This window comes from Engraulis encrasicolus, chromosome 4 (assembly GCF_034702125.1).
Source record: "Engraulis encrasicolus isolate BLACKSEA-1 chromosome 4, IST_EnEncr_1.0, whole genome shotgun sequence".
Lineage (NCBI taxonomy): Eukaryota > Metazoa > Chordata > Actinopteri > Clupeiformes > Engraulidae > Engraulis > Engraulis encrasicolus.
This window is the reverse complement of record NC_085860.1, coordinates 26,192,092-26,219,965: the sequence shown is the minus strand read 5'-3', so window position 1 is coordinate 26,219,965 and position 27,874 is coordinate 26,192,092. Positions and strand designations below refer to the sequence as shown.

Genomic DNA, 27,874 nt, shown 5'->3' with positions numbered 1-27,874 from the left:
TGAAAAGCCTTTCCTTCTAGTGCCTTGAGCATAACAACAACTCAATGAAGAACATCTTCAAAAGCCGAGCAATGTTTACAATGGCTTTGTTCTTGTGTAACAGGGGTTCATAGTGTATTATTAGTGTTGTAAATGTGTAATAATTATAAAAATTATTATCAGGACATAGTGGCGTGCCAAGGTCTTCGAAGGGACCGTCGAGCTGTAGGGCCAGGTTTGAGGTGTGACATTAAATGTGGAACATAACATTTTTAACATGTGGTATTTCTTGTAAATGTTATCTTTTAAAGTTTTACAGAAAATTTTACAGGAAACAAGAAAAGTGCTTAAACCAACTGTGATTATTACTCCACATCACTTCCTTGGGGAAGTACTGTAAGTTTTTTCCCCTTGCCACAGGGTTTCAGTGCATGTTGGAAAGATGTTATTGATTTTTCCTTGAGAGTGGTGCCTAGTTCTTGTAATGTTTAATCAAGGATCGTCTTTTAAGAAGCAACAAGTTTCTTTGAATCTTCAGAACATTTCATCATGGGGGAAAAAAGTGACAACACCAGTCAACACCAGACAACACTATGTCTTTTTGCTGACTTCCTATTGCTGACTCATACAATAACCCTTTCTTGCAGTGTTAAGATTTGACAACACCTTTCAGATAAGTAGAATTACACTTTATACACTCTTCCTGCGCTAGTAGGCTAGGTCTTGATATTATGAAATTAGGCTATGTTAGGAACACTTCCAGAGTAATCATTTTGTAGGAATATTATTTGTGTGCGTGCGTGCGTGCGTGCGTGCGTGCGTGCGTGCGTGCGTGCGTGCGTGCGTGCGTGCGTGCTGTTTCTCACATGAACCACATACAATTGGCGGTGCGCAAGGCAGTCTCCAGAGCTGGAGTGTTGATGTGAGAGTGTGTATGTACTGTATGTGTATTTTGAAAGTGGTTTGAGCCAACTTCATAGTTGTGACATGGCGCTATATAAATACAGTACTGTATTGTATATTGTATTGTATTGATGCTAACAAGTGAGCTTGAAGACAACGCTCGGCTCTTACTGTGCTGTATGTACAGTATACAGGCCTCTCCCGCCATTAGGAATCCCTTGTGTGACCACTTACACTCGTGACCTTTCACCTCAGCACCATAAACATTTTGTTTACAAACAAGGTCATGTGTGTGTGTGGATTCGTGTCTGATAAAAGTTTCGAGGGCAAACTGTTCCAGAAGGGAAAAATGTTGTAAATGTGGTAAATACAGTTCATGTATTTATGGTGGGCCGTTCTGATTAGATAGGAATTTAATTTATTTCATTATACACTGATAGCCGATCCAGTTAATAGAACTATTCAAGCAATACATGTGTATAACATACAAAAAGCAGCAGCAAAGTGTGTGATTTATTAATATTTATTGTGGCATCTGACACATTTATCTGTAGCAATGAGTAATACTGTTTTATGAGTGGCGTGAAGCTGATTGACCATGTGCTATCTTTAGTCACAGATAAAAGTCAGCTAACCGCTAGCTCCAGATTATTGTAGCAGTTAGTTATTAGTTAGGTTAGTGTGTGTAGAGACAGAGAGAGAGAGAGAGAGAGAGAGGGAAAGACAGGGGAGTATTTAACTTGAGTGTCTCGGTGCGCTGGAGTCAGTAACTCTGCAGTGGTCTCTCTACTCTAACAGACAAGATGGAATTCCGGGACATATGGCGGTACCATCGCCTCATTCTCATCCTCCTCACCCCCCTCGCACTGCTGCCCCTGCCCCTAGCGATCGGAGACAAGGTGACTACTATTACTACTACTCTATAAAATATACATACTATATACCAATTTCAGGACTTCAGGAACATGTATTTTTTTAAATCAAAACTTAATTTAAAATAGTTGTGCTCTTGCCATATATTATTTTTGCTTTTCACAAAACCAATGTGATTTTGCCAATTATTTGACATATCCAGACAATTTTATTAATTTCCTTACCTCACCTCTTTGATTGTATGAATCATGGTCATTAAAACCATCCATTACCAGCCATCCTTCATTTTACCAGCCGCTGAATGTATTAATAACTGGACTTTGATTAATAACTGGATTATTATTATCAATAAATGGATTCTGATTCTGACATTTAATTAGTTTTGAGGGTGAAGAAATGTGTACAAACATTTTCTTTCTTCTTTAATCATTGTTATTGATATTGTTATTTATTTATACTTGGTGAAATAATGGGCCCAGCCTATATGTGATGGGCATTAAATGATTTAATTATTCAAATATATATAATTTTTCAAATGTCCAAATTAGTTGAATCCTCAATTAAAACTTCTGGTGGATATTAATGACTAATGACCTGAAAGGTACTTTGCTCCTAGAAAGAAAAAAAGTCAAGCGTGGTCAGCTGTATAGTTTTGTGCTGCTCAAAGTCCAGACCTATTGATTAGTACCCATTGTACACAGAAAGATATACTTCCAAACATACAGGTGCAGGACACATGTGATTTTACATCACATCCTTATACAGGTGCAGGACACATGCTGATTATACATCACATCATTAGACACCTTTAGGAGCTATTTCCACGTAGTAGGATATTTTCATATGTGGATATTTTTTTCTCCTGCTTACATTGGTGTTGGCCTTCCGTTTCCACGTAGCAGATATTTAAAATCCAGATATAAAAAAGCAGGCTTTAAAAATATCCTATTTAGGGGGCTGAAGCGCATTTGTTACAATGGAGGATTTATTTTTATCCACATGTTGCGTTTACACCTAAACAGAAGAAAAATTATCCTGCTAAAAAAATATCCTGCTACGTGGAAACAGCACCTTAGAGTGGGACAACAGTGCCCGAAACAAACATCCTGTTCAAATCTGCAGAGTTCAGATTTGGTGCTTCACATTATATTTGTTTATTATTATATGTTATCCATTCTTCTTCTTTTTGTTCCACATTCACAATCACATCATACTAGGTAAACACAGACCACGAAGTGAAGCACAGAGCCAACTATCTTGTTAAATACCGCAATTAGAACCCCCATAAAGTGAATCATGTTACTTTACTTGGTGGTGTGATGTTTCACTTTTTAAAAAAATATATTGAGAATTTGAGAATATGTTTGATATGATCAAAAATATGAAACACTTATTTTTTGTGTTTTGACGGCAGTGTTGTTACTGTTTCAATTGTTTCAACAAAAAAAAAAAGAACTAAAACAAACGTAATATTTTTGCGCCTGGAATGTGAAAAGCACACATGTTGATAAGTTAAACCAACAAGAAAAGTTTGAAAACCCCTATGCCAAAGTCCCACAATGTTTACTGAAGTTGGATCTATGCTATATGTTCTGTTTTACACCCAGTACCATTTCAAATACGGTGAACGATTACCAAAAGGTCATTTAATTATTTATGACATTACACTTGACTGACACATACTTGTAATGTAAGAGTTTAAAACATGGATTATTTTACGCACAGTAGATACAGAGTTTTATTTGTTTACTATCAATATATTGTCTGTTTTTATTGGCATTTTACGCATCATGGTCAACCAGGCGTTTTACGTACCGTTGTTTTGTTTTCCGGTTCCGTTTTTTTTCCCTCTTTTTTGCCTTTCTCCTCCTCTTTCTTTCATTTCTACCCCCCCCCCCTTGAACAGGTATGCAGTCAAACAATGTCAGTTGAGAACAACTGACAATGCCAGTTCCGATCTGGACTCCTGATTTCCCAATAACACCTTGCTAGCCACACTGCATGTGAAAGCCTTGGCTGCTTAACCCATTGATGCCTAAAGCATCTGCAATGCCAAAGCCCTTGTTGGGAAAGTTGCCCTCAGCCTATACAAACCTAAATATCTCAGTCTCTGATGGACATAAATAAGTTGCATTTAAACCCTACGACTCTCATCTTGCATTAGAATGTGTTCATTCAGCTGTAACATACCCACATTTTTATTAAAAAAGCGAAAATCTCAAGAGCCTGAATCTAGCGTATATGTGTCTCCAGGCACCAAAGGTTAAACAACATATACGAGTCATCAGGCTAAAATGGGTTAATATAACCTTTGCATGCCTTTCCTCCTCCAGGTTTCAGAATGTGCCTTCGTCTTGCTGGTGATGGCCGTGTACTGGCTGAGCGAGGCTCTGCCCGTCGCCGTAACCGCCCTGATTCCAGCCATGTTCTTCCCCCTGTTTGGCATCATGAAGTCATCTGAGGTACTTTTCAGCCATTGGAGATGCTAACTTTATCTAGTTCTACTGTGCTGAATAGGCCCAATAAATGTGGTGGATATGGAAAAGAAGATCCACTTTTTCATTAACGAAAAGTGAAATTCTCCCAGTCAAAATGAATACTTGGAATTTCATGCAGGTGGTAAGTAGGGTATTTGTGAATAACAAACAGCCTACAAAATGATCTCCTTTTACCCTGGGACAAATCCTGCATTAACAGTAGTCTAAACATCTTAATATAATTACCTTGTGGACAGTGGTGTAGTGTACTTTTTTGTATTGGGTATACTGTATATTTGAGCATTTTTGAAGAGGGTATGCTGTATTTGTGCTATTCTAAATAATGGATCAGTCAATTTTATGTGGGTATACTGAAAACCCTGAAATTTTGACTGCGTATATCTGCGTTCTACGTAGACTACACCACTGCTTGTGGAAACCCATCTCCCTGTACTCCACTTTACTGTCACTGCATATCTTCTCTGCTCTTCTCTCTGTGCCCTGTAGGTGGCAGCGACGTTCTTCAAAGACTTCCACATGCTGCTGACGGGTGTCATTTGCCTGGCCACCGCCATAGAGAAGTGGGGGCTTCACAGGAGGATCGCCCTCGGCCTCATCAATTTTGTCGGGGTCATACCTGGAAGGTAAACATTGTATGATGGAGTTCATTATTATTTATTTCATTTTTAATTATTTTTATTTTTTTGGGGGGGGGGATCTTTTTTTTACTTTATTTATGATAGTATAGTGAAGATGGTGACAGGAAGCGAGTTGGGAGAGAGAGATGGGGAGGGACCGGCAAAGGACCCGGGCTGGGAATCGAACCTGGGTCGGTCGCATAGCGGACGAGTGCCCCACCCCTAGGCCACGGCAGGGCCTATTTCATTTTTCAAAAGGATGGTAGACTGTGGTTGTGTTATATTGTTGTGTGCCACTTTGGTACTGTAAGTGTCTGCCAAATACTTTAAAGTGCATAGTGAACCTGGGCCTTAATTAAGTACCTAGGATGTCAGTAATACACAACACATTCACGTTTTTTTACAATATGCTGGTAAGATACTCAAATTAATATAGTAGTAGAGTTGAGCAGAGTGACATCACTTATCCCGAAGGAAATTAAGGTGTCTAGAAATACGTAGTTGCCAGGCAGCTTTACCGCACCTTTGTGAATAGTAACCTTGAGCAAGGTGTATTATTATTTCTTCTGTATTGTGAGTGTGGTTTCTTGCTATCCTTTCAGACTAATGCTGGGCGCCATGGTGGGCTGTGGCTTCCTGTCGATGTGGCTGAGCAACACCTCCGCCACCGCCATGGTGATGCCCATCATAGAGGCCGTCATCAAGCAGATGATCTCCGCCGAGGGCGAGGCCAGCGACCAGCGCAGGCGGGCGCTCACGGGCACCTCCAACCTGGCCCTGCAGCTCGACGGTCAGTTCCTAATGGCCACGTGGTCATCAATAATAACAAACAACACTGCAACAACAAACCTGTGTGGTCATATTTTGATTCGGTTGTAATAATCGGACTATTTCCAAGCAGTGAATTCTATCCGATGTGTAACTAACTGAAACTGTGATGGGCTGGTAGGGATGAGGAATGTTTTGTTGTGTAATATGATGCTGGTTACTTTTTATTAACACAGTTATTGCCCCTTAAATGAATATAAAGAACACCACACACAACCAGGGGCACTCTCCAAAAAGATTGCTTAGTGACTACTGTAGCTAGGGTAACCCAGGGAGCTACAGTGTGTCGTAAACCATCCAATAGAAGAACCCTAGAGTTTCATCCTTCAACCAAGCAACACCATTGTGGTCACTTATATTACTAGATTTACTTTTTGCCCAGGGTTAACATACCTAGGTAAGAAACTAAACCTGCTGTTTGGAAGCAAAATAACATCTGTCTGGAGTAAAAAAAAAGAAAAAAAAAGAAATGTAATTATCCACACAGACTATAATCTACCTCATTATGTAACTTTAACCGTTGACTCTGAAATAATGCAATGTGTTAGTTTTATGTTTTTATGTGGGCAGCTGTGGCTTAATGGTTGGGGAGGTGGTCTAAAGATCAGAAGGTTGCTAAATCCCACCCTTACCTCTCCCTTCACCTGCATCCATGGTTGAAGTGCCCTTGAGCAAGGCAGCTAAACCCACATTGTAAATGACTCTAAGTTGTTTTGGAAAAAAATGTGTCAGCTAAGTGTGATGTTATAATGTAATGTAATTTAATATTAATATGTGCTACTTTATACAGAAATTGTGAAACAGGATGAGAAGCCAGCAGAAAAATACAGGTAACTGACAAAAGTCAATTGTCAACAACAATAACAACAACAACAACAAGCATGGTTGGCAGTAAAGTAAAGTAACGTAAAGAAACCTCACCCATTCGTTTTTTGTTTTTTTGTTTTTTTTTGCCTCACACAGTATGGAGCCGTCGCCAGCAGACGAGAAAGTTGACATCACCCTTGAGAAACCTGATCCAGAGTGTGAAGTAAGGTGATTTTACACAATATCTAATTATACAGTATAGGCCCCTACTGTATTTTCATATCTCTTTCTCTGCCAAGTGAATGTTTGTATGTATGCAGTGCTGTATGTACTACTTTCGATGTGTGTACTGTGTAGCATATTATGTGTCTTCTTCAACTCTACCCTACTACTCTGCTAATGTGCTCAATTAACATTTGCTCTCATTATGTCACTCCAGACTTGCTAGAGACATGCTAGAGGGCCTTATTTGTCAAGCCATATCAGAGATAGGAAATCTGACAAGCTGCCAAAACTGGCAACAGTATTTGTGTACCCTGTATTTACCACAACAATCCATACAATCGATAGTGAAAACAGAAAAAAGAAAGAAATTGGCCTTGCATATCAGCATGGATAGTGTTTACCTGGCCCTCTGTAGGCATCAGTGATCAGCCTGTTTGTGTGTTTGTCCGCCCAATTGATTTGTCATTAACTCCGCCATTACTGGTTCGAATGTTATCACATTTGGTTTGTAGACTCATGTGTGGAACAGAAACATTCTACTAAATTAGTGTTTCTCAACGGGGGTGGTACAGCCTCCCAGGGGGCGTTGGAGAGCTCTAGGGTCGTTAAGAAGAATACAGCTGAGATGGGGTGGTGCTTATTTGCTATTGGGAGGCATTTGTCCATTTCATTTTTTAATACTAAGGGGGGCATTAGCAGTCATATGATGATATCAAGGGTTCTTTGGGAGGCTTGTGATGAGGCCAAGGGGGCGTTTCTTCAAAAAAGGTTGAGAACCACTGTACTAAACTTTCATTAGTCTGATGTGGTGAGCCTGTGCATCACTTGGGGCTAGGCAGGTTGCCAGCACTGATTGCACTTGTTCTCCTTTTTTTCCCGTCCTGGACTCATTTGTATAAAATGTGTGTCCTCATGGGTGTAATTTTAGGTGTGGATGGTGGGGGCATGTCCATACCACTTTTGAGATGAATCTAGCTTGTCCCCACCACCTTTTCCAAAAATACAATGGAAAGAATAGTTGACCCAGACAGTTTACCATAACGTCCCCACCACTTTCTAAGCCAAACATACACCCTTGTGTGTCCTCCCATGACAGGGCTCAGAGATGGAGTCGGAGCCCCCACCCGCTGGAGGGAACACGATCTACCGTACCAAGCAGGACCACATGATGTGCAAAGGCCTGGGCCTGGCGATCGCCTACTCTGCCTCTATTGGTGGCATGACCACGCTGCCGGGGACGTCCACCAACCTGATCTTTGCGGAGTACATGCGAGAGTGAGTCCTTTTGTTTAGCATGCACAGTAGTGTTTCTCTACTGGGGCGGTACAGCCCTCTCTTGCGTCCACAGTTAATCCTGTTGGATGTGGTTCATTCTGACAGGTATGCAGACATTACCTTGGATACCATGGCTCTTGATAAATCACAAAACCTGCTGTCTCGGTCAAAGATACAACAGTTACACGCGCACCAAGAATGTCATTTTTGAGCTCTGATACGTCACCCATAATAGTGTGTGCATTGCAAAATTTTGAGCAAAACTGTGCTCTTACCCTGATAATTGAACCTTCACACTTCACTTTACTGGTGCAATGTGCAATTAATGAAGATTGGCCAACAGGCTGGTTCACTTGAGCCATGAAACTTCCCACATTAAAATGACAGGTGTCTCAGATATTTTGTCCAACCCCTGTGTGAGGAATGCCAACCTGCTGTATCTTGTGCACTTGGGAAATCAAGTGTGGTCTTATATAGTCATCTACAGTTTATGTTCTGTCGTATTGTATCACTAACACTAACAGATGTTGTTTTATGTAATACTATTGGTGTTTTTTTTTTTTTTTTAATCAGAAGAATTAATATCAAATGTTGCAGCAGACAACATATTGCTCATTCTAAAATTGAGAGCTAATCCCATTTCTTAAACTCTTACCCACATGTGAACACTTTCGCAGTAATTTATAGGCAGTGATGCGCACACTTCCTGTCTTTCTTCCAACACTATGTGGCCAATCACCTGGCGCTAATGACCAACTCTAATGGGGTGGAGAGTTGTCCTCATTAAGCTTCACTTGAGCAGATGGACTACATAGGTGTGGCTTTCAAAGCCAGGCTGTCCATGTCTGTTTATTACTGTACAGTATGTCATTTCAAAATATTGCATGTACTGTATGAATATGATGAAGGCAATCAGGGAAGCCGACAAGGGGGGACAAAGGGGTCAGTTGTCCCGTGCCCAGGGAGGCAGGGGGCCAACATTTGAATTGTCATTACTGGTACATTGTATGTATAGGATGGGGGGCCCTTTCAGATTACTTTGTCCTGGGCCCAGCAAAAGCTGTCAGCGACCCTGAAGGCAATGTACCTGTAGACCGACGTGCAAGTGTATTATAGTACATTACATTACATTAGCATTTAGCAGATGCCTTTGGCCAAAGCGACTTACAAGCAGGGGTGTAGTGGGTGCGGTACGCGGGGGTACGCAGTCCACCCACTTCTGATGAAGTGAGATTTTGAATATTCTGCCCATGTTTGAATACAAAAAGGAATGATCACATAGCAGTATTGCAGGTGATTGACCAAACAGATGAAAATGGAGAAGCAATGACGGTAGATTAAGGACAGTTGGGGGGTTTGGCATAATAAGTTGCCTAATTATTTGATGACTGTTTCTTTGATTTGAGATGATACCCCCTCTTTAAAAATCCCCACTACACTACTGCTTACAAGGAGAAATTTAAGCAAGAACAGGGTAAGGTACAGTGTACAGTTGCAACACTGACAGCATTGTCCTACACAGAGTAAAGAAGAAGAAGACGTAGCAAAGAATAAGATGCATTACAAGTGGCAAAAAGTAAACAAAGATATAAAGGTGCAGTGTGCAGTTGCAACACTGACAGCATTGTCCAACACAAGGTAAAAGATGCAGCATTATATAATAAGAAGGTAACAAGGAGTTTTGAATAATAAACAACACATCTAGGCGCAGTGTACAGTTGCAACACTGGCAACAATGTCCAACACATGTATGCATGCACACATGCACACGCAGAAATGGGGGGGGCAGATATATACAGTAGGACAAAGTAGCATATTTTTACTGTGGTAAAGGTGTCCTTGGATACGAATGGATAGAGCCAATGGATAGAGCCAAACATTGTCGAGTTGCTGGTTTGAATGTCACTCCTCCTAACTGGGTCAACGTGTCCTTGAGACAGACAATGAATGAACCACACAGTCCCTCATGAGCTGGGTGGGTAGGGCCGGATGACGATGGCCTGGGGCCCCTAGGCTGCAGGTTGCTGTGGGCTCCCCTTGGGAGGCAAACTTACTTAGTGACAAATTTACATAGAAAGTGTCATAATTACGAGCTAGGAATTAAGGATAACGTGTCTACCAACTTTACCCAACACGGCATGATTTTTTTTCCAATATTGCATCCTGTCACAATGCTGCATTTTTTATTCCATTTATGAACAATTAGGGGCCCCTTGGCAGGTGGGGGCCCCTAGGCTGCAGCCATACCTAGCCTGTGTGTTAATCCGGCCCTGGCTGGGTGGGTAGGGCCTTACTGCTTGCAATGGCAGCTTTACAACTAATAATGTGAGGAATTATTAGGCATTACTCTAATGCATTTTATTTACAAGCACTCAGAACACCCCATGACATTCTATTATAAAGTACACTGTGCTGTAAGAAAGAACAGGGAACTCTACAGTTATACAGTCACAGTGGGTGTGCTAACGTATAAAGTTGATTATAGATAAACGTACTATGTGATACTTAATTTTCATTCTTGTGTGTCCTCTCTCAGATATTATCCTGGCTGTGACTTGATCAACTTCGGAAACTGGTTCATTTTCTGTTTACCGATTAGCATCCTTGTGCTTCTGTTGTCCTGGGTGTGGCTGCATTGGCTGTATCTGGGCTCAAAGTGAGTATTTTCGTCTATGGTTTTAATCAGTTTAATCTCCCCCAGCAACTAAGATTTCATCTTCTGCTGTTTTCACATCGCTTTTTAGTTATTTTCTTTTAGTTTTGTGAATTTTGTGCAGTGAATTCTGCAGTTACACATATTTGTCAGAGACCTAGAGCAGTGTTTCTCAACCTTTTTTTAGGCGAGGCACCCTTTCAATTCATGAAAAATTTCAAGGCACCCCAAACCAACAAGCCGTAATATGGCATCGCATCCGATACCACACAAGCTTAGAAAAGTAACACATTTGGAGACGTCACACGACCTACGTTCGAAGTTGAAGCTGACTGGGCCGACCTATATTTACTTTATTGTGCGTAAATGGCAGATGAAAGATTCCACTGACTAGCATTAACTTATCAATTTAAACAAATATGTATTATATTACATGATTTATTCATCAGCCATGTTTCCGCGGCACCCCAGGGTGCCCCGGCACCCCTGTTGAGAAACACTGACCTAGAGTAACACCATGAATCTTACACATGACTCTTAAAGTGGTGGATACTGCAAAACACTAACACTAGCACTTCAAAACTCCCCATATTGTCCAATCTTCATAACATGGGTGGAGAAAAAAGTAAGATAAATTATGGGTTACAAAAATGTAGGTACATTTGGTAGGTACTATATGGTATATGAAATACTGTGCATGACAATAAACCGCAATGGTAAGTAAAAAAACACTATTAGATTACATCTCAAAACATGGTAACATAACATGAAATAGAATACGGTAGGCACAATCACTTTTCTTCACTTATTTTGAAGTAACACATTGCCACTTTTTCAAGTAGTGTGTGATTGGTACTGTATTTGTGAACACACAGCTCTGCTCCGTATAGGGTGCCATATCTCACCTGTGTCACCTATTTCTGTCTGCCCCATATAGTTTCCGGTCAGTGTTCAGGTTCAAATCATCCTACACAGAGAAAGAGAAATCCATCGCCAGGGTGCTCAAGGATGAGTACGATTCCCTGGGACCTATTAGGTGAATTTGCCATGCTGATGATGATCATGGATGGATGGATGGATGGATGGATGGATGGATGGATGGATGGATGGATGGATGGATGGATGGATGGATGGATGGATGGATGGATGGATGTTAATTGAAGGGATGAATTGGTGGATGATTGAATGGTAGATAGTTTGATGAATGGATGACTGAGCATACAGTACAGTAGATGGAGGGATGGATAAATGACTGGATGGATAAATGGCTGGATGGATAGACAGATGGATTGATGTTAGAAGAATGGATGAATTGGAGAAATCCTTCTCAAAATTGTAACAAATTTCATCAAGGGGATTCCACGCCAAATCAACAAGAGCCCGCGCACTTAGGTCTCAAAAAATTCTGAAAATATTACCAAGTGTACCCGTGGTACTTAAGAGAAACACTGTACATTTATTTGAATGAAAAATGTATACTCTCCGTGTTACAGACAATTTTACTGGGGGAGGGGGGTGCCCATTTTGTTCACACTCTTTTTTTTGTCAAAGTTCACAAGCCAGTAGCTCAATAACTAAACCATGTAGGAAGCTCAAATTTGGCATGTTGGTACATAGATAGGAATAATTTGTTGCTAAACTGTCAGTTTTGGTCTGTATGATCCTGCATCGTCATAGCATTCCCTCAAAGATGATACAAATTGTACTGGAGTTTTTGGCTGTGCTCTGTTTAGGCCTTCAGAAGACATATTTGTGCCCAACATAGCCTCTTGATTTTTTTCCCTTGTAGAGACAAGTAGGAACACTCTCATAAAAAGCTATAAATAGAAAGGAAACCCCATCAGTGTTTGACCAGAAGACCTCACAAGTCTGACAAATCATTTTGGGTGTCATTTTCAGAGCTCCAGAACCCCTTGTGGGATTGTCCACAGATTTTTATTTTATTTTTTTTCTTCATTCTCCATGAAGTCTTCTTTTTAAAAATGGCAATGAGACTTGTCTTATGTGATGTTTTCTTTTTTAATATCCACCCTGAACATGGGCAAAATGCAAAAAGAGAGCAACATGATTTTGATAACATTTAATGTAAATACTAAATAATCAAATGCAAATTTTGCCCGGACATGATCACCCGAGAGTCCCTGTGCAGGGGTGCAGGTATCCCTTTTAATTTCAATGATTTCAGGAGCGTTCAATGTGGGAGAAGGTTCGCACACCAAAAGTAACAGTAGGTCAGGCACAAAGAGTCATGTTGTTACTTTTTTTGACCAGCAGATGGCAGCGGAAGAAACGCATAGAAAACATATTGCTGTCAATGTGCATGTTGCCCATGTTCAGGTTGGAAATTATAAAAGAAAACATCACATAAGACAAGTCTCATTGGCATTTTTAAAAAGAAGAATTCATGGAGAATGAAGAAAAAAATAAAATAAAAATCTGTGGACAATCCCACAAGGGGTTCTGGAGCTCTGAAAATGACACCCAAAATGATTTGTCAGACTTGTGAGGTCTTCTGGTCAAACACTGATGGGATTTCCTTTCTATTTATAGCTTTTTATGAGAGTGTTCCCACTTGTCTCTACAAGGGGAAAAAATCAAGAGGCTATGTTGGGCACACATATGTCTTCTGAAGGCCTAAACAGAGCACAGCCAAAAACTCCAGTACAATTTGTATCATCTTTGAGGGAATGCTATGACGATGCAGGATCATACAGACCAAAACTGACAGTTTAGCAACAAATTATTCCTATCTATGTACCAGCATGGCAAATGTGAACTTCCTACATGGTTTAGTTATTGAGCTACGGGCTTGTGAACTTTGACAAAAAAAATAGTGTGAACAAAATGGGCACCCCCCTCCCCCAGTAAAATTGGCTGTAACACGGAGAGGATACATCTTTCATTCAAATAAATTTACAGTGTTTCTCTTAAGTACCACGGGTACACTTGGTAATATTTTCAGAATTTTTTGAGACCTAAGTGCGCGGGCTCTTGTTGATTTGGCGTGGAATGACCCCAAGATTAAGCAGCTGTTTACACATATATGGATATTTTTGAAAGCACGTTGGTTTTGGAATATCATTCACATGTCAATAGAGTTTTAGAAATCTCCTTTTATTGGGCTAAAACGCACCTGTCACAATAGCATTTTTTTGATTAATCCACATGCCATGATTTTATGTAAATGGCAAAAAAAAGTGTTTAAAAATATCCGCATAGGGCGTACGTTTAAACAGCTTCTAAAATGTCTTTTTATGTATCTTGATGAAGAAATAGCACTCAATCTTTTTTTGTTTATGAGTGTATGATAAACTGTATTATTATGTTGATTGATTAAACATATGCTTCTTTATGATTTTGTCTTCAATACAGTCGTCAAGAGATCATCACCATGGTGATTTTCATCGTCATGGTGGTGCTGTGGTTCACCAGAGAGCCAGGCTTCATGCCGGGATGGGCGGAACTGTTTCCTGAGTGAGTGGAGTATTTAAAGACGGCTTTGTAATGATGAATATGTAACCTGGAGCCATACAGTACTGTAAAATGCTCTGCTTATAACTACAGAAATGGTCCACCAATCAGTGTTGAATCACTGCACTGCATAACCATGGTAAAATGAGCCATTTCCAACAGATATCTTGTTATAGGACCATTAGCCTGAATGTTACATACATCACAACAGTTTAAGAAGAGTTGAGGGACAACAATCTAAGATCTTTGGTTAAAATACAGTACGGTGTGGCTGCCATTTAACCTTTATGGACTTCATGTCAATCCACAGATTATTTGGAAATTTTGTTACGTCTAGTATGCAATCAGATTTTATCTTACTTTTGGTAAATTAGAGACAAAAGCATTTTAATTGGATATCAGAGTATGTGATAACAGTCATGATGTAGCATTGTAGGTGATGATGATGATTGAATTGTGCTGACGTTGGTGTGGTGACTCTGTTGACGCTGTACTGTGTATGTATGAAGTGTGGTGATGTTCTCTGGAAGTTGTACTGGGTATTTGTGAAGTGTGACGTTCTTCTCTGTTGTAGCTTTATTGGCTATGTATGAAGTGTGGAGATGTAGTAAGTGTGGTGGTGTGTTTTCGTGTAGTTATAATATATTTGGTATATGAGAAGTGTGTCGTTCTTCTGTTATAGTTATACTGTATTGTGACCCCATGGAGTTTGAATGGCTGCTTTCTGATTGTTGTTTTCTGCTTGGCATCCATTAATCTGTTTATCATGCACGGCTTGGAAGTTCTGTCAAAAAAAAGTTGAAAACTTCAGCACCGTTCCATATCGATACCCGGTATGTATCTATAGCAACTGAAGTGTGTTGATGTTTTTCTCTGTTGTAGCTATCCTGGCTTTGCCTCCGATGCCACTGTGGCCCTGCTCTTAGGTCTGCTCTTCTTCATCATCCCAGCTCAAAAAACCACTGAAAGCTACGGTAGGTTCACCTACCATACTTCTTATCATCTTACGCTCTAGCTGACTGTGGGCTAAAGAAGGACTAGTCTTTCACCAGAATCGATCGATTTAATTAATGCTACACCAATCACCACTTGTCTATATGTGCTGGTGTGTGTTTCTACTTGTCCATGTACTACTAGGGATTTAGCATAATTATAAAACTGTGTTTCCCAACCTTTTTGTCCTCTTTTGTCATATGATGAGTACCCCCTCACTCCTGCTCTATATCTTTTCCTCTATCCCAATGTGACTACACTCCATATGTTATAATTTGTTATAATTACATTTTTCCACATACCCCCTGAAGTATGCTTGTGGGCCCCTAGTGGTACATGTACCCCTGGTTGGGAAACACTGTTATAAACCACAAGTGTACTATCTCCTTTGTATACATTAGCTATGTGTGTGTACGTGCAGTTAGTAAACTTAAACCTTTATAGGGCAAGTGACTATGTATATTTGATCACGTCCGATTACTTCCACACCTATCACAAATGCCCCTGCCACACCTCTCTACAAGGGTGTAGAACCAATTGAGTTACGTATATCAAATTAATCATGGGACATTTGACCAATCAGCAGGAGCCTGGAACCTGTCAAACTTTTTTTTTTCACTCGGGAGCTGAGATTTGTATGCCCTATAAAAGGTTAACCCATAAAAACCCATGGTTTTATTATTTAAATCCACAGAAACCTTGATATCTTGGAAGGACTTCCAGGCGTGTATGCCCTGGGAGATCTGCCTTCTGGTGGGAGGAGGCTTTGCACTGGCTGAGGGAACACAGGTAAGCAGAAACAATAGCCAATAACCCCACCCCACCCCACCCTCAATGGAAAATATTAAGAAACTAGAAGCACTCAGAGAGCGCAGACCTCCGCAAAGGAAGCTGCTTGATAGAAAATGTGACTATGTTACACCCTATTTTCATTTTACTGTAAGTCTTTCTGCCTTCTTTTTGTGGAGTTAGAAAATGGAATGTTTTGCCCGGTCCCACAATTAAATTTGCTGTCACTAGGGGCGTCTAAATGTATAGGCCAGCAATGGGGAAGAATCTTAAAAATGGTCCTGGTTCTGGTTTGTGATCCGGATCACCACCAGAATGATGATGATGATGATGATGATGATGATGATGATGAGGATGATGAGGATGAGGATGATGATTGTTATTATTTCGCCTCTTCTTGTGGATATATTCTACGATATGTGGTCCTACATTGGGAGGGAGGGAGAGAGGGAGGTATAGGGAGATGGTTATTTGTATCACCATAGTTGTTAGATTTTGTCACTTAATGTACGGACTGAGGACAGTTATGTGATTTATATATGTGAATTATTTTGAAAATCAATAAACATTTTTTTTTAAAAATGAACAAAGCCAAGCAAAGCACCGCTGAGCACACTGAGCCTTGTGCAGATTCTGACATACCTTTGTGCTGCTTTCAGCCACTTCAGATCAGCCCTTATTGAAGCAGCACAGTGCTGGTGACTGAGTACAGCACAGAGCTCTTTTGTCATATAATGAAACGGCTCAAGGCAGCGTCACGGCATAATGAGCCACCCGAGTGTGAGGAGCTGCCACTCACTCAGTCGTAGACTATAATACAGAGCCACAGATTGCCATCCGTCACAGGCAAAACTCTGTGGGAGGACGTCTTGATCAAAAATATACTTTTGGTTCAAGGCTAAGAAAATGACACAGAAAATCAATCAAAAGAGGAGAATCAGGTTGGTCTTAAACTGTGGACGATAGACATGGGTATTCAATGGGTATTTTTAGCCAAATGTCCATGTATGTGTGTGACTCTGAATGTGTTGATGATATTTATAGCGAGAAGAGAAAGGATGTATTTTGAGCACAACCGATAACATAGCAACAGAAAATAATTGAAGTGGAGGAAAACCTTGAAACATTGTTGGCTTTCTTGATTTAGTCATCTAGATTGGATCACTGAATATAAGTATGGCCAATACTGTTGTGAGCATAACCATTGACCTGAAGTTGATAGACGTCAGCCTTCGTGTGGAAATATAGTATATATAGTATATAAATATATAGGCCTATAGTATGTAAATAAAGTATATTGTTTTTCTGAAAATCTTATGTGGCATCTCATTTTCATTTGCTACATCTGGATAATAATTTGTAAATATTTGGGGAAGCATGTTGGTGTCTTAGTTTACCAGACTACCTCCACCTACACAAAGTGAAGGCGCCAGATGCATTAGGCTGTTAGTATGATGTAGATATCTATCACAGATTTGTTTTTACTGTATATGACCTAAATTTTGTTGTTGTTTAAGAGTTTATGACTTCCATTATTTTACAACATTAAAAAACATATAATTCCAAAGCATATATAAATTAAGCGGCAGTTTTAAGAAATAAATATACATTTTATCATTCTCTCTCTCTCTCTCTCTCTCTCTCTCTCTCTCTCTCTCTCTCTCTCTCTCTCTCTCTCTCTCTCTCTCTCTCTCTCTCTCTCTCTCTCTCTCTCTCTCTCTTTCTCTGTCTCTCACACAGATCTCTGGTCTGTCCACCTTTGTGGCTAACCTGCTCGTGCCTCTGGGACAGTTGCCAGCTCCTGCCACCATCACCATTGTGTGCATCATCGTCACCTCCATCACTGAGGTGGCCAGCAATGCTGCCACCATGACCATCTTCCTGCCCATACTGGGGCCCATGGTCTGTATTCCCTCAAATAGCCATTCATCTGTCTTTATTCTAAAGTTTGTTTTTAATCTAGGACCTATGGCTTGTACCTTCTTCTAAGTCTATTTCTAAGACGTAGAACTTGTCTTCCCTTAAAGCCTATTTCTTGGACAGGTTAGGATACTTGTGTGGTAGAATACTTGGGGCAGCCATGGCCTATTGGTTAATGTTAAAATGACTTAAGTTGTAATGGATACGTCACCATGTCAGATATTGAACATTAAACGATCATGGGTGAATGACATGGGACCAAGGGACCAAGACTAAAGAGCCAAGTCAGGACTCACTAAACACATACCAGATGACATACGTAATACAACTTCCCTTCCCATGACGGGTGTCATCCCCAAATAATTTTTCACCCATAGGATTTTTTCCCTTAATTAATCCATCCCTGTAAATGCTACATAACATGTGTACATGTGTAACATGCTTGAAGGACACACAGCAGTATTGTATTTCTTCGACTTTTTGGTGGCGGCTGAATGGTGGCCAGCATGCTTTTGCGTGACTGTCTGCTGCTGTGTTGTTTTGCAGGCCGAGAGTATCCATGTGAACCCCCTCTACATGCTCATCCCGGCTGCACTGTGTGTGTCCTTCTCCTTCCTCCTGCCCTCTGCAAACCCTCCCAACGCCATCGTCTTCAGCTACGGCCATCTCACCACCTTAGACATGGTGAGCATACTTTTTAAAGTGGGTTTTTTTTTTGGAATTTGAAGTCCTATTGAGACAAGATAGTGAAGATTGGGACAAGAAAAAAATTACGAAAAATAACGAAAGAGACAGAGATAAGGGTTGTGATATGACCCAGACTGTTCTCAAAGCTAGGTCCCCATGGGCAGCCATCCTGTACACTGTACGGGTATGTTAGCCCACAGCACCACCCAAGGATGCCTTTAAATCTATGATCAGAAAGAAAGACAGTTATGAATGCATTTTAACAAATATAATGGACATATTAAAATAACGATGTGTTATGTTCTCATCTCTTTTATGTCTCATTAAAGACTGTATTCATTTCATTATTCCACGAGCGGGCATACAATACATACTTATGCAGTTTTTTATTCTTCTTCCTTGTAAAACTGTAATTACAATTTTTTTTTTTTTTTTAAAACATCATTTTAATATTCATGATTATTATCATTTCCCAGGTGAAAGCTGGCGTTGGTGTGAATGTGATTGGCGTCCTGGCGGTGTTACTGTGCACCATGACCTATGGCATGCCGCTGTTTGACCTGGGAACCTACCCTGACTGGGCGCCCAACCATGGATCATCTAACAACACCGGCCTTACACTCTTCCCACACTGACACCCCCGGGCCTTTGCATATAGCTGGCTACTTTGATAAACTGACATTTTATCCCTCCGTCTTCCAAAAATAACTTTGTTCACACACCATCGGTGAATCCGTGTAATCCGTGGTGTTGAGAGATATCAAGAATACCTCCAGCCTGTGGGACATATGAACCCATTGATGCTGGATGCGGTGCACCACAACATTGACCCAGGCACCTGAAGCCGCAGGGATGCAACATTCAGGCTCATGAGATTTGAGATTTTATTTATTAAAAATGTTGGTATGTTAGAGCTGAATGTTCATCCTAATGCAACTTATAGATTGTTTTTATGTGCTTTGGAGGCTGCGATATTTACATTTGTATAGGGTGAGGGCACCTTTTTCCATAGGGAGCTTAGGCATTTAGCTAGCGTTTTTCTGCAAGTGCTTTAGGCATTAGTGGGTTAACTTAGCATAGCATGCCAATACATACCAAACGTGGAAAAACGTTACATGGTGTGCCTATATGTTGAGTTTGAAAACAGGTACTACCACCAAGGTAACAATCGGTCAACAGGCCTTAGTCCTGACTGACAACCATTTCCACTCAAATTTCAGATGGATGCATTTTAAAGAGTAACTGCATCCCTAAAACATAACTACAAATACCTAGCAAGGAAAGGAAGGAAGGAAGGCAGGAAGGAAGGAACGGGCATTTGAAGAGGAAGGAAAGGGAAGGAAACATTTCTGGGAAGAATAATGGACAATGTGAACTCTCTGGGGTGAATCGAAAACTCTTTGGTATGATATAGGCCTATTCTTGTACATTTTGGTGCATGTAAATGTCCCCATGTCCCCATTTTCGTGCCTACAAAAGCCCCCAAGTCCCCATACAGGCCTTATAGTTTGGCATGCCCTTGAGAAAGCCTTAGAGCTTTTTTGTTTTACCAATACAGCCTGCTCACCGCAGACTCTTGAAAAAGGTGGAATATAATGTATAGAAATGTATAGTAGTTTTTGCTCTGTAATGTCTGCCGTGTACTGTATATTTTGACGGATTGTGTTGCGATTTCTATTGACAAGTGTGTGCAGCTGTAACTCATTTGTGTGAGGATGATTTGTGTATGTACATTTTATAAAAGTGTGAGCACATTTTAATAATACACTGTATACATCTTAACTTTATTATTATTATTTTTTATTTTCTGCATCTTTGTACATGGCTTTGAAAGAAAACACTTTTGTAAGCATTCCCCGGCCAGATCATGACTGGCCGAATTATGAATGAGGAATAATTAGCCAATGATTGAGTTGTACTCAGAGGAATTAAGAGTGATCAGCCAATGGATGAGCTTTATGCTCCAAGGGACCATAGGGTGTTCACTAATTGGGGTGAGGATAAAGACACATTGGATAATGGTGTTGGTGGCCGAAATGTCACTTCACTTCAAATAAAACATGGAACAGAGTGTGCAGAATTTTCTTTCTTTTTTTGAGATCTGCTGAGTTAATAATTTTCAAACTTGCCTTTGTGAAGACTCAAAACAATAAATGCAGTATTGCCATGTAGTGAAAAAAGCCATCACAATATGGCACATGTTCTGTCAAAATCAACATTATTTAAAATATATGCTATTTTACACTTGTCCTTGTTTTGCTCTTCATCACCTCATCCATGTCCTCAGATTACCTAGCCTAGAAATCTAGACGCCCCGTACGGGTCTTGCTGCGCTAGGCTACAGATTACCCTCTCTTGTGTGTCTAGAGTGGGTTTTGCTCACCACACATACAGTACACTGTAGGCCACTGGCCACTGATAAGTGGGCTTGTGTGGGAGGTGTTTGTGTGTGCCACAGGCCTGCCCTCGGTTGCTTCTGAGACATCGCACCAAGCAAGCAGCAGCCTCCTCTCTCCCAAGCAACATCGGGAAGAACGCACCTTAGGTATATATAATATATATTTTTTACCTCTACAGTTGTCTCTGGCCACTTTTTTTTTTTCTGTTTTTTTTTTTCTTTCTTAAAAATCTGTTTGACAGTTAAATGGGCCGTAAATGTTTAGCAACGTCAGAGGTTTACCAAGGCAGTTTCTAAGTTTCTAAGCATATTTTGGCCAGGTAAAGAATGGGGTGATCCCATAGGTCAAATAAACGGCTTTATGCGTCAAGAATACAGAACTTCCCAGGTGAAAAAGTGGTTCAATTTAGTACAATAAAAGCATGACTGAAGTATACTTAGCATGCTAAAAGTGCACTCGTGCTTTTTGTGCTAAGAAAAAGTATGTTTACAATATGTTTATTTAAAGTGTACTTAAAATTAGATGTAATTAAGTTGCTCTCAAAGAAAGTACACTTAGCGAACCATACTTCAAGTGGACTTCGAAGATGTTTGGCTAAAGTGTATTTAGAGGAATATACTAATAGTGTTCTAATAGTGAACTTACTAAAAGTGTATTTTTTAATAACATATTGCAATTGTACTTTTTTAAAGTGCAATATGATTACACTTCACCCAAATGTCTTTGAAGTGTGATTTTCTATAGTGCGCTTTAAAGTAAATCGCTTTAACATATTGCGAGTACACTTTTTCTAAGTGCACCATGATTGTACTTCACCCAAATATCTTCAAAGTGTGCTTACACAAAGTGCATTTACCCATCATGGACCATCATACATGTCCCATCATGCAATGCACTTCTTGGAGCTACATTTCTCAAACAGAAAGCCAATTATCCTGAAGGAATATTTTTGGTTTGCATGAGAATATTACTCATTGTTATATTCTGTGTTTATTGTAGGAGTTTTAAAATTTTAAAGTGGTACACAAAAAATGAGCATGTTCCCACCGTCATTATGATGGTCACGTATATGTTCTGGTATATCTTGGCTCACACTTCCCATGTTAACATGGAGGGAGGTAAGTTGGATCTAGTTGTTCAAACAAAGAATAGAGGGTCACCATTAGCAATCAATTCAAGTGATCAGCTGCAGGAAGGTGGAACAAGATTGAAAAAAAGTGAAATGTGTATCTGAAATCTCTGTGACAATGCAATGATTGTAAATGTCAGTCATGCTAGATATGCATACTGTATCACTACTGTGACATGTGGCTGTGTGTAATGTACAAGCTCTGAGGACCAGCATCGATTGTAGTATTACATTTATATTATTTCATGTACTTGGGAGTGTACTGTAAATATACTTCAAGCATACCTGTTATTTATTTACAATACTTAATATTATATACTTTTTACAGACTTAAAATGTTCCAATGTAGTCCAAAGAAGCATGAAGTTAATATACTTTTATTGAACTTCTAGTAACAATAAAATGTTATAGAAGTGTACTCAAGCACACTCTTAATGGCATACGAATGCATGAAAAGCGTGTTTGAAGCATACTTTCAAAAGTATGCTTGTAGTGCACTTAAAGTTGTCCAAAAGCGGTGCCAATTTAGCATCCTCAGTGTGCTGCAAGTGTGCTGAAGTACTGCTTTAGTAGTGCTTCAGCGCACTAATAGTGCAATGAAGCGCACTTTAAATCGCCGAAAATAGTACACTTTGTACTAAGTACGGTCAAAAAAAGTACACTTTAAGTATATGGGTTTTTCACCTGGGTTGGCTATAATCTGAATGGCATCATATATGGATAGTGAGTGCAGAAAGACAGGCAAGTTTAGCTTAAAAAAAAGACATTACTTGGTAGATACAGGGAGAGAACTTGCATACTGAAGTAGAATGTTAGAAATATGTGTTGTTGGAAGAGAACACATTTTGATAAATCTAAGTCAGGGATGTCAAACTCAAATTCACGGGGGGCCAAAATTAAAATCTGGGATGAAGTAATATTTATCTATTTATTTAAAAAATGGTCTAAAACTGTGCATGCACATGTGTCAAATTTCACAAACAATGATACCTCAAATGTGTCTGAACATATTCTGTTGTATGAGGGAGAGATGTTACACCGGCTTGAGCCCACCTTTATAGCAAAAGTCATGTTGCTATATGTTTATGGTGTATGTGGGCCAACTGTAATGCATATTTGGGCCATGGCCCCTGGGCCTGAGTGTGACACAGCTAGTTCATGCTGAACCGATTACTATACACTATATTAATTGTAATGATTTATGTTAGCAAGTCCCATGCAGCTACAAAAGGTGCCATAACTGACGCCTATGTCATGAAAGGAGGAAACGATTGAGGTGTAACAACCGGACAACCTTTAAATGTTATAAGATCAGAGGTCATTTCTTAATATCAAAAATATGTTACTGGCCCCTACCGTGGCTGATATGGTAGGGCACACGTTTACCACTCGGCTGACCCGGGTTCGATTCCCGGTCCAGGTCCTTTGCCGGTCCTTCGCCATCTCACTCTCCCGACTCACTTCCTGTCTCTCCTCCACTATCCTGTCTAACAAAAAACAATAAAGGCTGAAAAGCCCCAAAAAAATACTTAGAATTTTTTAAAAAAAAAAGATATGTTGCTGGAAAATAAACCGTAAAAGTAGGCCTAACAATATGTAGTTGGTTATGGGTATCAGTCGTGAGAGGGCATTGATAAATACCTATCTGGGACATAGTGAACCCATCCACAAAATGAGGCCCACATTTTTATGGGTTATAGTGGCGTGATTACTTCCCATGACTATAAAATGGAATTTCACTCACAATGCACATAGACATTTTCAGACATTCAGATGACTGTGTGGGTGAAAAATGGCAAAATGGAACATATGCTTGTTGTCTCAAACTACAGTAGCCTACTAGCGCACAGACGTTTGGGTTGTGAGTTGTCCCTTGTGCCCTAGAAACAGCATGGATGTTGCAAACTCAAGAAAGTCTGTCAACAGCATTTTTAGTTTTTTGTTATTAACAGGGTGGCATTGTTCTGCCTGTCTTTTATTGTTATCTTTTGTTTTTGTAAATGTGCAGTCTGTGTGCAATTGCTGTGCCTTCTGGGTTGTTTGGAATTAGTCAGAGCCTGAGATGATTGCATACATCTGTTTGTGTTTTGGTATGTTTTCTTTGTTTTGTTTTATACATTTTTATCATGTGGACGGTGGGCAGCTGAATGTCTGTGAGATGTTCACTGAATTTAAAAAAAAAAGATTAAATACAGTACTGTATGTAACTCCTATTGTAAACACTGGGAAAATATTACCAAAAACTATTCTTAGGTCCAGAAGTCATGGAAGAGAAAGCCAAATTCTTTATTTTTTTTGTTATGCAACGAAGACATTTGGATTTAAACCCAAAAGATTAATATAATAATAATACTTTAGTTGTATATAGCGCCTTTCAAAACACCCAAGGTCGCTTAACAAGGTATTGTGTAGAAATGTGCTTGTGTGCGCACGTCAGTGCATGAGTGTGTCTGTGTGCATGCAAGTGAAAGTGTTTGTGGAACTAGCAGCCATATGCCTCCAGGAAGAGATGTGTCTTAAGGTGTTGTTTAGACATGGCCAGTGAAGGAGCATTCTGGATGTGGTCGGGCAGATTGTTCCAAAGAATAGGAGCAGCTTCATGGAAGGCTCTGTCACTAGTGGCCTTGATCCTGGTACAAGGGACGACCAGCTGGCCCTTGGAAGGAGGTCTGCGAGGTATAGTACCAGACCATGGAGGGACTTGAAGGTTAGGAGGAGGGCATTATACTGTAGGTAATGCGTGACTTGATGGGAAGCCAGTGAAGCTGCTTGAATATAGGGGTGATGTGCTGCCAGGGTCTAGTGCCTGTGAGGATCCTGACAGCAGCAGTGATTGGATACTCTTTATTAGTCATACCCAGTGATTGGATATTCCGCAGAGTTCACCAAAGAGTATCCAATCACTGGGCGTGACTAATTAGGCTGATACACTTTGAAGTGCACTGCACTAGACTTTGAGAAAGGCCCATTGTGACTCTACCATGCATATGGATTCCCTCATTGGCATCAGCGGTTACCACCCTGAGGTCATAGCAGTCTCGTAACCAAGGCAATGGCTTTGTAGACTTGCTGTTCACAGCTGCTTCACTCTCTCCACGATAGTCTATAGGTCTATAGATATTGTGAGCTCCTCAGAGGAAATGCCCTTCACAATGTGACTGATGATCTAGGGCAGTCATGGGTTTAGTGTGTCAAGAATGTAGCCCACAGGTTGCCAGTTCGATTCCCAACCCGCCCTTACCAGTGATCTCCCCCATCCTCCTCTATGACTAAGGTACCATAAACATGGTAATGCCCCGAGACACAACGCCCTCGGGATGCCATTTGAGTTGCTTTGCACAGGTGAGGCATACATGTTATTTCATTGTGTGCACTGTGTGCTGTGGAGTGATGTGTCACAATGGCAAGGGGAGTTGGGCTTTCGCAATTTGTCAACTTGTCCCAATCTTAAACCTTACAGTGTGTTTTACAGTGTGTTCCCATAATCATACCAGTGTTACATTACCAGTATGGGTTTCCCCCAGTCAAAACATTGAAACTTTGTCTCATCATAGGCCTATTTTGTAGAAGAGGCAGAAATACAGGAGGGGCAAGCAGGGCATCTGGTGCATATTGGTGGTGGGGGCCCTATTGTGACCTTGGCAGGCTGTATGGGGGCCATATCAGAATCTTGCCCTGGGGCCCTGTATGCACTTGTTCCACCACTGTTTTGTAGTACATGCTGCATAATTATGTGTGTTGGCTTTAGGATTAGAGGTGACCACCGGTTCTTATGGCTGTAAGAAGAATATTGTGAAAATAACTAATCACTGACACATAATTGTTTTGGTTAGATGGTAACATCTTCTATTCTAGTGTGAGTAATGTTGACAGGGAAGAGAATAACGAGAGAGAGAGAGAGAGAGAGAGAGAGAGAGAGAGAGAGAGAGAGAGAGAGAGAGAGAGAGAGAGAGAGAGAGAGAGAGAGAGAGAGAGAGAGAGAGAGAGAGAGAGAGAGTTATTCTCTTCCCTATCAACATGGACATCAGGCCTCCGAATCTGACCTCAAGCAACTTCAAGGCATCTGGTCCCTTAGTAGCTACACCACTTTGGAAAAAGAGGATGCCAGATACATAGGGAAAGGGGGCGTTGTAAAACATAGGTGAGCAGGTTAAACATTCTTAATTTTGTAATACATAGCAGAAATAAATAAATACATAAAGAAAGACAGAAAGAAAGAAAGAAAGAAAGAAAGAAAGAAAGAAAGAAAGAAAGAAAGAAAGAAAGAAAGAAAGAAAGAAAGAAAGAAAGAAAGAAAGAAAGAAAGAAACAGTTGGCTCTTTGATTACATTCTGGTATCATTTTTCCATTTCATTTTTCCTGAAAAAAATATACAGAATGTACAGTTGTATGCTGCAGAGAAAATTCAGTGTAGTGACTCACAAACTATTCACGTGGGCAAACTCTTTATTTGCCACATGTTGCTCGTGCTCACATGCTACAGGTTGCATAGCTGCTGCACGAGCTATGGAATGCGCTTTCGCGCAAACCACAGACTGCGAACGTGGAGTCCACTGGAAGTAGAGACGCTGTCCTTTAACTCCGCCCATGCATGTTTGAAGACATTAGGCTGAAAAGTCGTTCTACAGCATAGAAACCAGAAAGAACTGTCGGAGTGAAGCTGTGCCTTCTTTCATTTGCTTTCCCGACCATTCAGGTTTCTCGTTAATCAGGTGTCAATTATGCTGGACCCTTCCTCAAGTGAATCAGAGGAGGAACTGCCACCCGAGGAAAATCCTTCCATCAAAGTAAAACCCGTAAAAAAGACTTCTAATCCGGAGAAGGCGACTAGTGACCAGCGCAATCCACCTGACAGCCCGCGGTTGCCTCCTGCAGACGACGACCAAAGTGAACAGGAGCGTATCCAGAAAGAGGAAGCGGAGAGAAAAACAAAACTACAGATCTATGTATTTGTGCTGCGATGTATAGCCTATCCTTTCAACGCTAAACAGCCAACTGATATGGCGCGTCGTCAGCAAAAGGTGAGTTTTTTCCCCCAACGCACAACTGCTGCAGTTGCCACAGAACACCTGTTACCATTCCCGTTTCCGATGTTGGGAAGGGAAGGGAGGTATATCCTGTTGGGTTCCTGCTTAACTTCGCGAATCTCAGTTGGTCTGTTTGTGCCAGTGGAAAAGGAATCCAATAACTGGCAGTGGGTGCCATTTATATAGCTGTATTTAATTCTCTCATGCTTTTTTGTATGCATTATTCAGCAGGTCGCCACTAGATTTCTGACAGGTTACTGGCGAATGGCGCAAAGCACAACGATGCCAACATAACTTTTCAAATTATGCATCATGGACTTTACATCAATAGTCGCCTTGCAGTGTTTTGTTAACGCGATGAATCCCACGGAAAAGCAATTCGGAGATGTTATTAATGAAACGAACACACCCACTGCTCCCACGTCCTTATAGCAGCCACAGACGCGCCTGGTTGTCTCGGTGGCACAGTGGCGGCGTTGCCAGTGCTGTCAGAGCGAATGGCGGCTGGCTCGACCACAGTTGCCAGCAGAGCCGCTGACGGCTTTGGTTGGACCCGGGACAAAGTCATCTGAAAGGACCCCCCTCCCAATATATAGGCCTACAATGTAGTGAGAACCCAATTTCGGACCCCCTCTGTCCCTGGGCCCGGGACAAATGTTCCCTTTGTCCCCCCTGTCGCCTTCCCTGGTTGCCAGAGGCAGGAAACACATATCCAATGAAATGTTGCCCACAGATTTGTTTTCTAATACTTTGTGGTGCAATACGAGGTCTAGGCCTACTTTGTATATTTGTGCAGCAGAA

The 27,874-nt window shown here is 40.7% G+C and overlaps 2 protein-coding genes across 4 annotated transcripts in view; both read left to right on the top strand.

Annotated features, from left to right (window-relative positions):
* Nucleotides 1–1,605: 1,605 nt before the first annotated feature.
* Nucleotides 1,606–20,690, top strand: slc13a1 (solute carrier family 13 member 1). The gene is made up of 15 exons (XM_063196081.1): nt 1,606–1,781; nt 4,089–4,217; nt 4,740–4,876; nt 5,473–5,660; nt 6,489–6,528; nt 6,662–6,728; nt 7,827–8,005; nt 10,542–10,661; nt 11,596–11,694; nt 14,031–14,132; nt 15,012–15,103; nt 15,817–15,911; nt 17,652–17,813; nt 18,378–18,515; nt 18,995–20,690. Exons 1-15 carry the CDS (start codon nt 1,686–1,688, stop codon nt 19,151–19,153), a joined length of 1,803 nt encoding a protein of 600 aa, XP_063052151.1. The 5' UTR covers nt 1,606–1,685; the 3' UTR covers nt 19,154–20,690.
* Nucleotides 20,691–26,436: 5,746 nt separating this feature from the next.
* Nucleotides 26,437–27,874, top strand: part of cadps2 (Ca++-dependent secretion activator 2) — a 189,101-nt gene continuing 187,663 nt past the window's right edge. For all 3 annotated transcript variants that reach the window (XM_063196999.1, XM_063196998.1, XM_063197000.1), the window contains exon 1: nt 26,437–27,067. In XM_063196999.1, the coding sequence (XP_063053069.1) occupies nt 26,768–27,067 (300 nt within the window). In that variant the 5' untranslated portion in view covers nt 26,437–26,767. The remainder of the gene's footprint in view (nt 27,068–27,874) is intronic.